This window comes from Dipteris shenzhenensis, chromosome 12 (assembly GCF_047967505.1).
Source record: "Dipteris shenzhenensis isolate YYH24624 ecotype China chromosome 12, Dip_SZ_1.0, whole genome shotgun sequence".
Classification (NCBI taxonomy): Eukaryota; Viridiplantae; Streptophyta; class Polypodiopsida; order Gleicheniales; family Dipteridaceae; genus Dipteris; species Dipteris shenzhenensis.
The window spans coordinates 47,274,450-47,289,658 of record NC_141607.1 but is presented as its reverse complement, the minus strand read 5'-3'; the positions used below and the strand labels follow the sequence as shown (position 1 = coordinate 47,289,658).

Here is a 15,209-nt window from a genome sequence, read left to right as displayed (position 1 = left end):
AGGGCATTCCTGTATGTGACAATGATGAGGACGATAGAGCTATTGATCCAAGAGGCCAGGTGGACGTCGATGTCATGGCTGAGGCCTGACAGCTTATACCTTTACTATGTTTCTTGGTTCGACTGTACATATCTTCTATGTCTGCTTCAATTACTTGCATTACATACAGTGTTCAAGGTCTTTGCAATGTCAATAAGTGGAGAGTTTTTTGGCACTATGTACATAGAATGCACCCCGATGTAATTTCCTTACAGGAACACAACCAACACTTCTTGGCTGGCCACCAGCAAGGCCACTTTGCTGGTTATGACATCTTTTATGCTGGTACAATGCACTTTTCCAGGGTATGCATGCTGGTGAAACATGATATGCAGCCCACGGTTGCTCACAACGACCCCCAGGGTCGATGGATGGTAATTAGATGTATCTGTCATGCCGATCTTTATGAAATAGCATCGGTTTATGCCTCTCAAACTTCTGCGACAGGAGCTCAAATGTGGGCCTCCCTCAAGCAATATCCATGGCTGTCTAATGCTTTTTTGTGTGGAGACTTTAATAACTCACCTGCCATGCAAGACAACACCACTCATCGTTCTCACATGATCCCCACTAAGCTTCGACATTGGGAGGACATGCTTTCTTTCTTGCATGCAGAAGATTTATGGCTCTCAACAAGGGATAGAGATATGGGTTATACATAACGTCACAATGCTTTTACTCATTACTGGGCTCGACTTGACAGATGGTATTTGTTGCATGCTCAACAGTATGCTAGTTTCACATGTGCATTATGGGTTGATCATTCCCTCTTGCTATCTGATCACTTTCCAGTATGCTTGACATTATCTATAGCACGTTTGACAGATGATATGCCTTTTTTTGGTCGTCGCCTACTCCATGTTAATAGTGCTTATTTGCTTCATCAACAATTTCAGAACATGGTGAGAGTGGCTGTCCGCCCCCTCCTCTTACATGCTCAGGAGGACATGGATTTTGATTGGATCAGTCTTGCCCATCGCTTGCAGGCTGTTATTCAAGATTAAACCTCAGGCTTAAGCTGAAATGGGCTCAATCTCACAAGCAACAAATGGATGTAATCAGCTCTTATAGGCAGTTCACCTCCTCTGAACAGGATTCTTGCGCTTATGCGGTTCATATCATCCATCAAAATGATCTTCGCAAATTAAAGAAGTGGCAAATCCGAGCTCGCATGAAACCCCTTTTGGATAAGGGCTGCTCCTCCAAGGCCTTCTTTAAAAGCCTGCATGCGGATAGGCGAAAGGAGGATATTTGCAAGATCAGGCAGGATGATGGCACCTGGACCACCTCCAAATTAGAATTGGAATCGCAATGCTCTAGTCATTTCCAGCATCTCTTTTCTCCTCAGCCTGATTATTCGATGCAATTGAATGCAGCTAGGTCTCAATTTCTTATGCATGTTCAGCCTATATTGTCTCCGGAACAAGCTCATGCATTGGAGCAGCCATTTATGCTTAATGAACTAGATGATGCTTTGAGTCATTTACATAAAGGCAGCTCTCCTGGTTGGGATGGATTGACTATTGAATTTTTCCGTGCATTTTGGGGTGATCTCAAGGACACTCTTCTTCTTATGATCAATCATGCTTGGGCAGAACAATCTCTTCCCCCTTCTTGGAAACATGGCCTTGTCAAATTGATCCCCAAAAAAAGGTTGTGCGAGACAATGGCTGATTGGCGGCCCATATCTCTTATGCCAGTCATTTACAAACTCATTGCCAAGATGATTGTCCTTAGAGTTCGATTTATCTTGCAAGCAGGACTTCATCCCAGGCAGTATGGGTTTGTTCCCAGAAGGCAGATTACTGACAATATCTCCAATGTTTTGCTTGCAATTGAGTATGCCAAATATTCTAAACAAGATGTTCTCATTCTGCAAGTGGACATTGCGAAAGCATTTGATACTGTCCATTGGGATTTTATTTCTCAAACTATGCATAAATTGGAATTTGGCCCTCGGCTCATCCATGTAATTTACTGGTTGTGTTCTCGTGCCACTCCACAGTGTCTGCTTGGTAGTGGGTTGTCAACGACATGGACTATGTGTTGGGGTAAAGGCACATTGCCACCCCTTTATTAAAGATATGACACCTATGACTGTCTTAACACAGTCATAGGGGGAAAACCTAATCCTAATAAAACCTATGAGTTTGTGGTGTGGCTCATCACTTCACACCCGCATCTTGAGTGTCACTCTCTCTCTCACCTTCTCTCTGTTGCTCTTCTCCCTCTGTCCTTCCCTTTCAACTGGTATCAGAGCCAGCCTCTCTTCCCCCTCTACCCCTGCCTACCATACCCTCTACCTCCCTCGGGACTTGTGCCCCCTTGACATAGAGCAAGCAGCTAGGGCTGCAGCGCGGCACAGCTACGCGGGGCGACGAGGCAGCAGCGCGGGCAGCGCGCAGGCAGCAGCGCGGGTAGCGCGCAGGCAGGGCGTGGGCGCAGGCAGCGCGTGGGCGTAGGCATCGCACGCGTGGGCGCAGGCAGCGCGCGGGCATCAGTTGGGCTTCGAGCCCATTCGCCGTACAGTCGTGTACGGCCGTACGGTCATCCGTACGTCGACCGTACTGTCGATCATACTGTACGGACCGCCGTACAGACTGCGACAGTGAGGTGTCTTCTTTCGATTGGGAGCAGCGTCAGGGATCTGCATCAAGGAAGGCTTGTTTTTTCGAAAAAAAAATTGTACCCTGCACAAGTACACAGGTACAGCAGGTACTACAATGCTGCCAGTACAAAGGTACAAAAGTACAGCAGGTGCATCAGTTTTTTTTTTGGAAGAAAAAGAGAAGGAGAGAGAGCACTCTACTCTTCATTCAGGATCATTTTTCAGTTCTCAAAACTGTGTTTTTTGAAAGTACAGCAAGTACCTTCGTCTCCCTCGTGCTTGAGGTGACCAGTACCACAGTGTGTGGTTGATTGCACAGTTATCTTGTTTTTTGGAAAGGTAATGCCTTGATTTTGCAAAGGACTTTTATGCCTTTGCTGAGTGCAAATCTCAGCTTTTGGGTGACATTTTCAAAGGGCTTTTGCCTGGAAGCTTATGCAGTGTATGCCTTGAGGCAGTGTGGAGCCAGGGAGCCCACATTAGTCTTGTTTCCGCAGTGTACTCAGTGACATTTCTTGCAGGTCACATTTTGTGTACGACACCTTTTGAAAATCTCAGTTGAGCCACGCTTGGCCAGGGCGCATCGAGTTTACTCAGTCCCTAACTGTCCATCGTTGACAGTGCTCAAAAGATTTTCTCTTCAGTGTCTGTACGTTGGGATCTGTGTTGTTATTGTGTACACAGGACTGTTTATGCATTGCATTGTCAGGTGAAAGTGCCAGGAGAGCGCTACATTTTGTATGCTACCTCAGTGTTGAGGTGTTCTTCACTTGGTACAGGTGTCAAATCAAGGGGCTTTTGCCCAGATTTTGATTGAGAGCACTTGGGTTACTGTCAGAGACCTTCAGATGCCTTTTATCCCCTTGGCAGAAGGGTGATTGCTTGGGATTTGTCCCATTTTCTGTTGCAGGTTTGTGACAGGCTGAAGAGTCTGGAGCTTTCTTTTCAGTGAACAAAACAGTGTATGACAAGTGGTTTATGCATATAAAATCAGTGCAATACCTCATCTGAGGTGGGAGAAGTGATCAGGACAGCAGTGCTTTGTGCTTTGTCAGCTGATGATGCACTGTTAAAGCACTTGTGGAACAGCTGCAGCATTCTGAAATTACTGTTTTATGCCTATTTGAGCACGGTACAGTGTGTCAGAAGGTACAGTAACTGGAGGGAAATTTTTTCTGTTTTGCTGCAGATTTTTTGACAGTAAAAACAGCACTATTGTGAGTGCTCCTGGCTCTTGATAGAGCAGGTTTTTTTCTGAGAAATCAGAATTTTATTCAGTCTTTTTTGACTTACAGGGAGTCAGGTACTTTCCTTATCTGATATGGCATCAGGGGGAAGTGAATCATCAATTCTGAACATAAAGAAGTTGGAAGGGGCACACAATTATGCATTATGGGCAGAACAGTGTTTGAATGTACTTCTGCTTAAGAAGATTTCTAAGCCCATAAGGGTGAAGGGTGTCAAGCCATCTGGGATGTCAGATGATGAGTGGGAGGAGCTAGATCTGTCCGCGAGGGCTGCTATCATGCTTACTCTCAGTGATTCTCTTGTGTACAATGTTCAGGCTGAAAAGACCTCTTATGGTGTATGGCAGAGGCTAGCAGAGTTGTATGCCCAAAAGAGTTCAGCCAGTAAGGTGTATTGGTTGAAGAAGCTGGTTGATCTTCGCATGAAGGAAGGTACAGCTATGACCTCACACTTGAGTGAGTTCAATGCCATCTTTACACAGCTGATTGCACAGGGGTTGAACCTTGATGAGGAGTTCAAGGCTACTTTCTTGTTGTGTACCCTTCCTGAGAGTTGGGACACTTTCAAGACCACCTTGTCTAATTCGAATGTCACTCTTATATATGCTGATGTAGAGAGCTCTCTCCTCATGGAGGAGATGAGCAGGAAAAATAATGCGGGCAGCAAGTCTTCAAATGCTTTGCAGGTACAGGAAAGAGGCAGGACTCAGCAGAAGGGGAGATCTGCTAGTAAGTCCAAATCCCGCAGTCAGTCCCGTGGTAAAAAGGATATTGAATGCTTTTATTGTGGCAAGAAGGGACATGTGAAGTCTAAGTGCTTCAAGTTCATACGGGATCAGAAAGCCAAGAAGGCTGAAACAAAGGATGCAGGCAATGGAAGCAAAGGCAAAGGCAAGGCCAAGGCCAAGGCAGATGACTTGGATGCAGTGAATGTTGCAGCAGAGGATAGTGACAGTGACAGACATGATGTTTTATGCTCTTCTGCTGTAATTGCACATACTTTGGTTATTGATGGCCATGACATGCACACCTGGCTCTTGGATTCAGGTGCTTCTTTTCATGTTACTCCTCATAGGGAGTGGTTTTCTTCCTACACAAGTACTCATGGAGTTGTTCATCTTGGGAACAACTATGCATGTCAGATTGCAGGGATTGGCAGTATACAGATAGTATTCCCTGATGGACGCATATTTATGCTTGATGGTGTCCGCCATGTGCCGCAAATCAAGAAAAATCTGATTAGCACTGGCTTGTTGGATGACAGTGGTTACCACACCACATTTGGGGATTCCAAATGGGTGATTACTGATGGCCAGGTTGTAGTGGCTGAGGGTTATAAGAGTGATACCTTGTACCCTCTTTATGTTTCCAGTGTAGGTAATCATGTTGTTGCCATAACCGAGCTGCCAAAGATTTCATTGTGGCATAGCCGGTTGGGACACATGTCTGTTAAAGGAATGCAAGAACTGTCACGTTTGGGTTATCTGCCGTCTCTTTCTTTTTCAGATTTGCCTACTTGTGATCATTGCATATTTGGCAAGCATTCTGTGACTCCTCATAAGAGGAGAACTCCCCAGAATAGAGCACCGCTTGATCTAGTGCACACTGATTTGTGTGAGATGCCACAGTTATCACTAGGGGGTGCAAAGTATTTTATTACTTTTATTGATGATGCCACACGCAAAGTGTGGGTCTATTTCTTGAAGCATAAAAGCGATGCCTTAGATGCTTTCAAGAAGTTTGTCGCTCAGGTTGAGAATCGGACAGGTCGCAGGCTGAAATGCCTCAGATCCGATAATGGGGGTGAGTATGTGTCACATGCTTTTGTGCAGTTTTGCGAAGCTAAGGGCATCAAACAGGAACTCACAGCCCCTCATAATGCATCTCAAAATGGTGTAAGTGAGCGGATGAATCGAACTATTCAGGAGAAGGTTCGATGTATGTTGTCTTATGCTGCATTGCCCCATGGCTTTTGGGCAGAAGCCGTGCAAACAGCAGTTCACATTATTAACAGGTCGCCAAACAAGGCTTTGGAGTTAAAAGTGCCAGAGGAGGTGTGGTCTGGCAAGCCACCCTTACTTCAAAATGATACATGGGACTTGGTGCAGCTACCTGCAGGCAGAAAGGTTTTGCCATGCAAGTGGGTTTACAAAGTCAAAGTGGATTCAAATGCTTTACCGAGGTATAAGGCCAGATTGGTTGCCAAGGGATTTAAGCAGGAGAAGGGCATTGACTTTGATGAGATCTTTTCCCCTGTCGTCAAGATGACTACTTTGAGAGCAGTGTTAGCTCTTGTTGCTCATGAGGACATGGATTTATGTCAGATGGATGTGAAGACTGCTTTTCTTCACGGAGATCTCCATGATGAGATCTACATGAGTCAGCCAGAGAGATATGCTGTTAAAGGGAAAGAGCAGCTTGTGTGTAAGCTCAAAAGGAGCTTGTATGGACTCCAGCAGGCACCAAGAGAATGGTACAAGAAGTTTGATGCCTTCATGCAGTCTCAAGGGTATCATAGGTGTGAGACCGCTCATTGCTTGTACACCAAACGGGCAAAGGATGGCAGTTTGATGCTACTCATTCTGTATGTGGATGACATGCTGATTGCCAGTAAATCTCAGCATGAGATTAGTGCTTTAAAGAAACAACTGCATAAGTCTTTTGACATGAAAGACTTGGGTGATGCCAACCATATTCTTGGCATGCGGATTACTCGTGACAGGTCCAAGGGACTTTTGTTTCTGTCACAGAAGGAGTACATTGACAAAGTACTGCAGAGGTTTAAAATGGAGGGGGGGAAGTCTATTAGTACCCCGTTGCCTCCACATTTAAAACTCAGCAGTAAGGACAGCCCCAGATCAGATGATGATAAGGCTGAAATGGCCAAGGTTCCGTATGCATCTGCAGTTGGTTCTTTGATGTATACCATGGTTGCCACTCGTCCGGATATTGCTTTTGCGGTGGGAGTCATCAGCAGGTATATGGCAAATCCAGGCAAGCGGCACTGGGAAGCAGTGAAAGGTGTCTTGAGGTATCTCAAGGGTACCAAAGACTTGTGCATATGCTATGGTAGGCAGGATGCATTGGTGCATGGTTTTACAGATTCAGACTATGCAGGGAATGCAGATAACCGGAAGTCTACTACCGGTTATATTTTCACATTTGCAGGAGGTGCTATATCATGGGTATCTCGGTTGCAGAAATGCGTTGCACTGTCAACTACTGAAGCTGAATATGTTGCAGCCACTGAGGCTTGCAAGGAAGCAATATGGCTTACTCGACTGGTGGGAGACTTGGGCATTACAGGAGATATGCCAGTTTTGCATTGTGATAGTCAAAGTGCTATCATGTTGGCAAAGAATCCGGTCTTTCATCAGAAGACCAAGCACATAGATGTGAAATATCATTTCATCAGGGAGGTACTGGAAGACAAGCGACTTGAGCTTGTGAAGGTGCATACTGATGATAATCCTACAGATTTGCTCACTAAGAGCTTGCCTACAGAGCGGTTTGCACATTGCCGCCACATCATGGGATTAGGATGAGACCACTCTTATTTTATGGTCTTGTATACAGTAACTATATATTGCTGTAATTTTTATTCTTTTCTCCCCTTTAGGCATATTGGCCTTTAGGTGGGAGGTTGTTGGGGTAAAGGCACATTGCCACCCCTTTATTAAAGATATGACACCTATGACTGTCTTAAGACAGTCATAGGGGGAAAACCTAATCCTAATAAAACCTATGAGTTTGTGGTGTGGCTCATCACTTCACACCCGCATCTTGAGTGTCACTCTCTCTCTCACCTTCTCTCTGTTGCTCTTCTCCCTCTGTCCTTCCCTTTCACTATGACCCGTTCAGTGAGACAGGGATGCCCTCTTAGTTCGCTACTGTATGCCATTGCTACTCATCCGTTATTGTTGCATATGGACCATCTTGCAGATACAGGACAGCTTCATGGCTTACAAATTCCAGGGGGGCAGCCGTTTCTTGCACAGGCATATGCTGATGATTCATATTTCATGCCCAGGAATTCTCAAAGTGACCTCTCTCATTTGATGCATACTTTGAATGATTTTGGCATAGCTGCTCGACTGCATATCAACTTTCAGAAATCGAATCTTCTAGCATTGAAAGAAGCTGATTGGCATGCACTTCTCTGGCCAGGCCACATTATTTCTTCCCATACCATTGTGAGGCATTTAGGGTATCCCATTGGCTAGAATATTACCCCTCAACAACAGCTCAAATGGGTGCTTCAAAAGATTAACAAGAAGCTGGAATATTGGCACTTGTCAACTTGGCCTCTACATGTTCGACTTCGGATAGTACAGTCTATCATTATGGCATATGTGCAATTTTATTTGCCTCTTCTTCACTGGTCTTTTAAGCATTTGGCTTCCTATATGTCCCAGGCTATGGAGATATTTTGGAAAAGCAAATCTCACAAAAAGGCTTTGCGACTACTTCCCATGTAGTCTGTTTGTTCTCCTAAGACTCATGGCGGACTGAATATTCTCAATCTTCAGTTTCATATGTTGGCAAGAAAGAGCACTATGATTGCTGATTTCTTTCAGCAAAAACAGCCATGGGCTATTATGTTAGCAGCTATGTGTGGAAACATGAAGTCCCATGCATATGGGCATTGGATTACAGATCACTGGGAAGCAGTCATGACCACATTTCAAGGGAAAATTCCTGGCTGTCCTGTTTCTACTGCTTTTATTCATGATTGGAAGAGAATTCTCTCTTATGCTAAATGGTCAGGTGCTTCCTCCCATCATGGTAACTCTCTTCGTTTGGAAAGCATCCATTGGAGCAAGGTGTTTGAATCGCCTCTTGCTTTACAGGCACCTATTAAAGCATATAATCTTATGAAATTGGGCATAAGATTTGTCGGAGATGTGGTGGATCAACATGGTTATGTGCTTTCATTTCCACAAGCTTGAAGGACATTCCCCTTGGGTCTGCATCATAGGCCCATTTGGAGAATACTTACAGCTATGTTGCAGCCATTTGTTCCTGTTCCTCCGCTCTTTGTACAGGACAGATTACTGGACTGGAATCTGACTTCCTTGTCTCCTGCTACCTGTTTACTTTCAATGCATAATTTGACATCCTCGATGGTCTACAGATTTCTTCTTCCACCGCCATGGATTGATAAGCATGCCAACACTCTTTGGAATTTGGATAGGCCTTTATCTTGGTGGCAATCAAAACTCAGGAAAATTTGGAAAGCTAAATTGACATTGAAACAGAGGTGTTTCTTTTGGAGATGTATAGTGGGAGCTTTTTCCATTGGGGTGAAATTGGAAGCATGTCGTATTGCTTCCTCTTCCTGCCCCCGTTGCTCTCATCACCGTGAGACAGTTTCCCATTTGTTATGGTCTTGCCCGCACTCTCGAATATTGATCACTCATGTCTCTCATTTGCTGCGGCTTCGGTTTCCCTCAATCAGATTCGGGAAACTCTTCTCGATGTTTGGATGCTTCTCATCTCAGATGTCTCCATTCCTCCTTTTCTTTCACTGGGCTCGCTTTTGGGTACTATGGACTATTTGGACACAGAGATTGCATTTTAGGATGGGACAACAGTTTCCTCAGGCATATGCTTTCTTCAGAATGTCCCTCAAGCAATCTTTATATGATAGTTATGCTGCGAGGGACTTGGATGCTACTAGCCTTGAAGTGTTTTCTCACTGTTTTTGAGTTCTTTCATTAGGCTCTCTTTTGGAGTCTAATGTCATGCACATTGATTTCATGTTAATTTTATAGTTACTGGTTTCACAACAAAAAAAAAGTGTGTGTGCACACGGGCAGATGCCTTTAACTGCACATCCATGCAGGGTACATTAATTTCTTGTCAGAGAATAAGTAAAATATCACAACCAGAATACCTCTGATCCTCACGGTAAAAGCCAAGGCATGTTTGAGTATAACATGAATGGTAAGAAAACATCTTGGCACACCTTTGCTTCAGAAGATGGTATATCTCGTCCATTGCTTAGAATCCTTTTATCTCCATCAGTTTCACTTGCACAATCAGTACAAAAGAAATGCTCCAACTTCTTCACTTGTTCTGTACTAAGATTCATACAGGATGGATGAAACCTGCAAAGGGACTATGAAAAGTCAAGACTCAATACAACAAACCACATTCCAGAAAACCAAAGTAACACAACTTAAAACTCAATATAGGACGCCAAACGAGAGGAGCAAAGGGAAAGAGGTACATCCGCATCAGAAAAGGCTTTAGGCAGTATACATTCCTAACTCCCATTCTACAACATCTACTCAAGCTAACGAGAACAACACATCAAAGAATCCTGTTTTGCCTTCCCCCAAAAAGAACATAGTTGTCTAGACAGAGTATGCAAAAACTCACGACAGGTATATCCACTTATCTTATTGCCTGTTGAGCTTACTAGATGAATTGATGTACTCTGCTTTACCTACAAGCTTTCTCCATTTTGCATTACACAAGCAGCGTTTGCAACAGAAATCGTGTAAAAGCTGCTATGCACTCCTCTAGGTAGGTGAAAGAAATTAAAATTGTAGCCCAATAAAATCTGCCACGTGTAAATTTGCACTTCATAGTATGCTTCGGAGTTTGTTTGAAGCATACAGTCTAGGCTTCTAGGGTCTATTTGCTATCAGAAATGTGTAACGAACAAAAATGTGGGATACATTGTTATGGTCTCCTCCACCACCGGAAAAGGGGATTCAAAAAGATATTCATTTAAAAACAGATAAAGACAGGCTTGCAGTACTGTTGCAGCACAATGGCAGGTAATCTGATGTAAAAGAATTCAGCTTCGACCTAAGAAGATTAATATTCGTTTGTTTGTTTCATACACAACCCTTCATCTTTGCAACCTATTGCTCCACCCCAAAAAACAGCACAACACAACACATTTTTGAAAGAAGCATCAATATCGCATGCTTGGCTAACCATAGCTTGCCAGTAGCGAGCCCTAGGGTTAAAGACGACCTTAGAAGGCGAGGCTATTAGCCCAGGGTGGAAGTGCCACAAGCATCCAGCAGTTCATATACTTGACCATAGGGCACCCTTAAGGGCAGTTAGATCCAGTCACAAAAGCAGGAGATGTGACAGCCACACAAGGTTGCCACATCATCCACAGCAGTATGCAGCAGTAAACAAGGCAGGCCAGCCACGCAGGCAAGCGAACACTGGCATCAGATTTGCAGCAGCATTGTATAGGTCAACTCGTGGACAAGGTTGGGTATGTGGACAGACTGATTCAGTCTGTGAAAATGGCAGTTAGAGGCCAGTCTATGAATGCCAGTTACGGAACAGTCTGTGAAACGACAGTTACAGCAGCCTTCAAGGCTATAAAAAGAGGCCAAAGCCTCAATATTCCAGCATCACGTACTGCAGCACTTCTCCCAGCAGCCTCAGCAGTCATCAGCCCCTCCCCAGCATCCCCTTCAGCCACCATAGCCTCTCCATATCGAGTACTTCTGTGAAAGGAGTTCTCAGTCCTAAGCCATAGCCACATTCAGCCATGAACAGAAAACCCCAGCCTCTATAGCAAAATCCAGCCTCTCCATCGAGGAACCAAATGTTGTATTCAGCCCCTTCATCCAGGGAAGCATTCCGTTGTGTTCATTGGCTCCTTGGTGATTGAAAGGCTAAATAACCATATCACAAGAAAAATTAGAACTAGTGAGAGTCTAGCCCAATTATTGCTTAGCCTAAACAGTCCACAATATCTCTCCCCCTCTTAGTTCAGTAGTTAGTACCATAAATACAGGAACAGGACGCTGAGCAGAACGCTGACCTCTCTCGGAACGGGAATGGGAACGGGAACGGGAAAGAGCTAGGGAGAGGGAACAGAATGCCACGGCATCATACTCATAAACTTTCACATCTGTAAAAGTAACAAATTGTAATTCACAATTGATCTATACATTAGACACTTCAAATTTTAATGTCCAAACTTCAAACATCAAATTTTGAATATTTCAGCTTTCACGAATTGAGAAATAATTATCAAGCTTTAATCCTTATCCAAAGGTTTAGGAAAATCATGATCATAGATCATTCATACATTGCCAAATGGATTATGGGATACAGAACAAGAGATCAGTATCCATCTCCACCACTGTGCTCACTAGCATATACTTCATCCTCTCCATCCTCCTCATCATCTCCCTCAGCCCCAAGGTCAACAGTGTTGTCGCATCAACCTCTCCTCCGGCTTCCATCCAATGAATTTCTCACGATGGAAGCCACCATTGACCTTCTCAAGCAGGCGCAAGTTGGCATGCACAAATACAAGGTCATTGGCCCTTCGCATCCAAAGCCTATCCTCTTTTGTGATGGAGCGTCCCAAGCTACTCCATCTTAATCACCTATTGACAAAATCCTTGATGTATGAGGATTGTAGAGACATTAAGCCCTGCTCTCATTGCTGTAGCCAACAAAAAATGCATTTCATTGCCGTATCATGCAACTTGCTTCTCAACTGACTAGGCATATGTGCATAGGCTACACAGCCAACCACCTTGAGGTAGTCCACCTTGGGTTTTCTGTTGTACCCAGCCTCAAAAGGAGTCGTAGTTTTCAAGGCCCTGGTGGGGCATCTGTTCAAAACATGTGATGCACGCATTATTGCCTCAACCAAAATCTGTGTGGCAACCTCTTCCCTTTGATCATGCATCTATCCATCTCCATCAGAGACCTATTCTTCCTCTCTACAACACTATTTTTCTCAGGTGTACAGGGGATTGTACACTAATGCATAATCCCTCTTTCCTTCAAGACTTCTTTGAAAGCATCCAACATGTATCCCCCCTCTGTCTCTGTTCTCAAAGTCTGCAGTCCCGTCAAATGATGACAAAAAATCCTCCCAACTCCTTCATAAACTCCATCACTCATAGCAGGGGCTAGCTACTATGACATCCCCACTGATGTCATCAGCGCCCAACATTGGGTGTAGACCATAGTATAAACATATGCTCTCACACATACAAATCCACACCCCCACACATACCTAAGCATCCATTTATACAAAGTTTTCGTACTGAATTTCTGTCCGCACTCCGGAGGTGAAGGGCAGACTCAGCCATGACGAAGGCAAGCACTAAAGGAGAAGGCTAATCAAAACGTAGTCCAAAATCTCTTCATTCAAGCTACAATTGCTTGTGAAAACTCAACAAGTTCATTATAGTCTCTCCCACACAAGCATCTACAATTTAGCTGATCAGGTGACGCAAGATCTAGTTGTACAGGGCAGCCTTCAAGGCTACAATAGAGCGTCTTTGGCTCTGCAACTTACTTGCAGATCTTGATGTCAACCAGGCCACTTTTACGATGATCTACACTGACAGCCAGAGTGCTTTGGCCGTTGTGCATAATCTAGTCTTCCATGCGTGTACGAAGCACATTTGAAGTAGACGTACTTTCTCATTTATCCATTAGCAACTTGTTGTCTCCTCCTTGCGTTCAGGCCTCCTTCCATTGCTCCCCGCATCCAATCGAAACCCAACAATGTGTGTGTACCATTGTACAAATAAATGCTCCCACACACACTTCAGCATCCAATTATACAAAAGTTTTCATACCAAGTTTTTTTTTTAACTCAGAGGTGAAGGGAAGACTCAGCCACAACAAATACTAGCATTAAAGGACAAAGCTAATCAAAAAGTATACCTCTGTAAGACTAGAATATTTCCAATCGTACAAATTCTGATTTTTGTTGATCTAAAGTCCAACATTTGATACCAAATTCAATCACACTTCAAGAATTTGGTAATCAGCATCTAAAACATATTTGGAGCATGTCTTTGTATAGACAAGGCATTATAAGGGGAAACCTACCAAGAGAGTAAATCATTATTTTTTAGACCATAGTTGGTGATATTCATCTATGAGGTTAAATCCTTTCCATTAATTTGATCATGGAAGAATAACCAAGAGCACCATCATTGGTGAATCTACTAAGTATCATGAAATTTAAGTCTCACCATCTCTAGAGGACTTGAATATGTGCACAACATACAATCAAAAGTATTTTGGGGAGTTATAACTTTGATATCAAGTTGAGAACGTACCATACAATGTCCAAAAGACATCAATGGAACAAAGGAGTTTCATACAATTACAACGCTTTGCTTCACTCCGGATTTCTTGTTTGCCGACCCAAAGCAAAATGAGGATGAGAGGTGCGTTTAAACTTTCTAGTGCTTTTAGGATTGTAAGACCTATGTTTCACAAGAGAACCAAATGTGGTTCAGGAACTGACTAGATAGAATTTCAGATAGTTAGGGCACGAGTTGACCTTCATCCATACCCCAGCCTTCATAGAGACAGTGTGGAAACCACGACATTGTCATAGACGGGACCTATAACGAGCATCATTGCCTTGGACAGCTGGGTGTAGGCAGGCCATAAAGCAGCAAACCATGTCAACATCCGAGACATTGGTCAGGATTTGGCTAGACATATTCATGCTCTCAAAGGTAGATGCGATCATAGTTGCTTTGAAGCATGTTTTAGATGCATTTGAAATGCGTTTATAATGGCTTTCAAATATACATACCTGAAAGAAAAGGGGTTTTTGCCAAAGAAACACCGCCTTGGAATTTCGTACGAGTTTTGTACCTTCACGGCTCCTATTTCGCTCATTTCGCCTTGGAATTGATGCTCGTAATCCACCCTCGTTTCGCCTGGCAAACCTTGGAATTCAAGGGTGCTTGAGCCTGCAAACTCTCAACGCATGCAAAATACGTCGCCTGTGGGCTGCGCTTGAATTCATTGGCAGGTTTGCTATGCTTGTGCTTGGATTTCGTACGTGCTTGGATTTCGTACGATTCTCTCTACCTCTCTTTCGACTCCCCGGCAGCCCTCCTTGTGCTTGGCACGTTGCCTGTGGGCTGCAAACTCTCAACGCATGCAAAATACGTCGCCTGTGGGCTGCGCTTGAATTCATTGGCAGGTTTGCTATGCTTGTGCTTGGATTTCGTACGTGCTTGGATTTCGTACGATTCTCTCTACCTCTCTTTCGACTCCCCGGCAGCCCTCCTTGTGCTTGGCACGTTGCCCTCAAAACGTGTACATTTTGCCCTTTGCATGAGGTGGCCATCATTTGAACGAAGCCTTCCACACATGAGCAGGCAGCAGCAGCACATCATCATCATCTAATCCACATTTGACCTCTTCTGTTGGGTCTTGCTACCTTGGCCTACAATCTCATTTTTTCCCTTCTCCATCGTACTATTAAGATTGTGGCTGCAACCCGCCAACCAGGCCATCGTGCACAGTGCACAGAGTTGTGCACTACCAGGGTATTA

The 15,209-nt window shown here is 44.1% G+C and overlaps 1 protein-coding gene across 1 annotated transcript in view; it reads right to left on the bottom strand.

Moving 5' to 3' along the window:
- LOC147896313 (chromatin remodeling protein EBS-like) overlaps positions 1–15,209 on the bottom strand; it is a 49,448-nt gene that overhangs the window by 16,236 nt on the left and 18,003 nt on the right. The window contains exon 4 of the mRNA XM_087382369.1: positions 9,863–10,004. Within this exon, the coding sequence (XP_087238495.1) occupies positions 9,863–10,004 (142 nt within the window). The remainder of the gene's footprint in view (positions 1–9,862; positions 10,005–15,209) is intronic.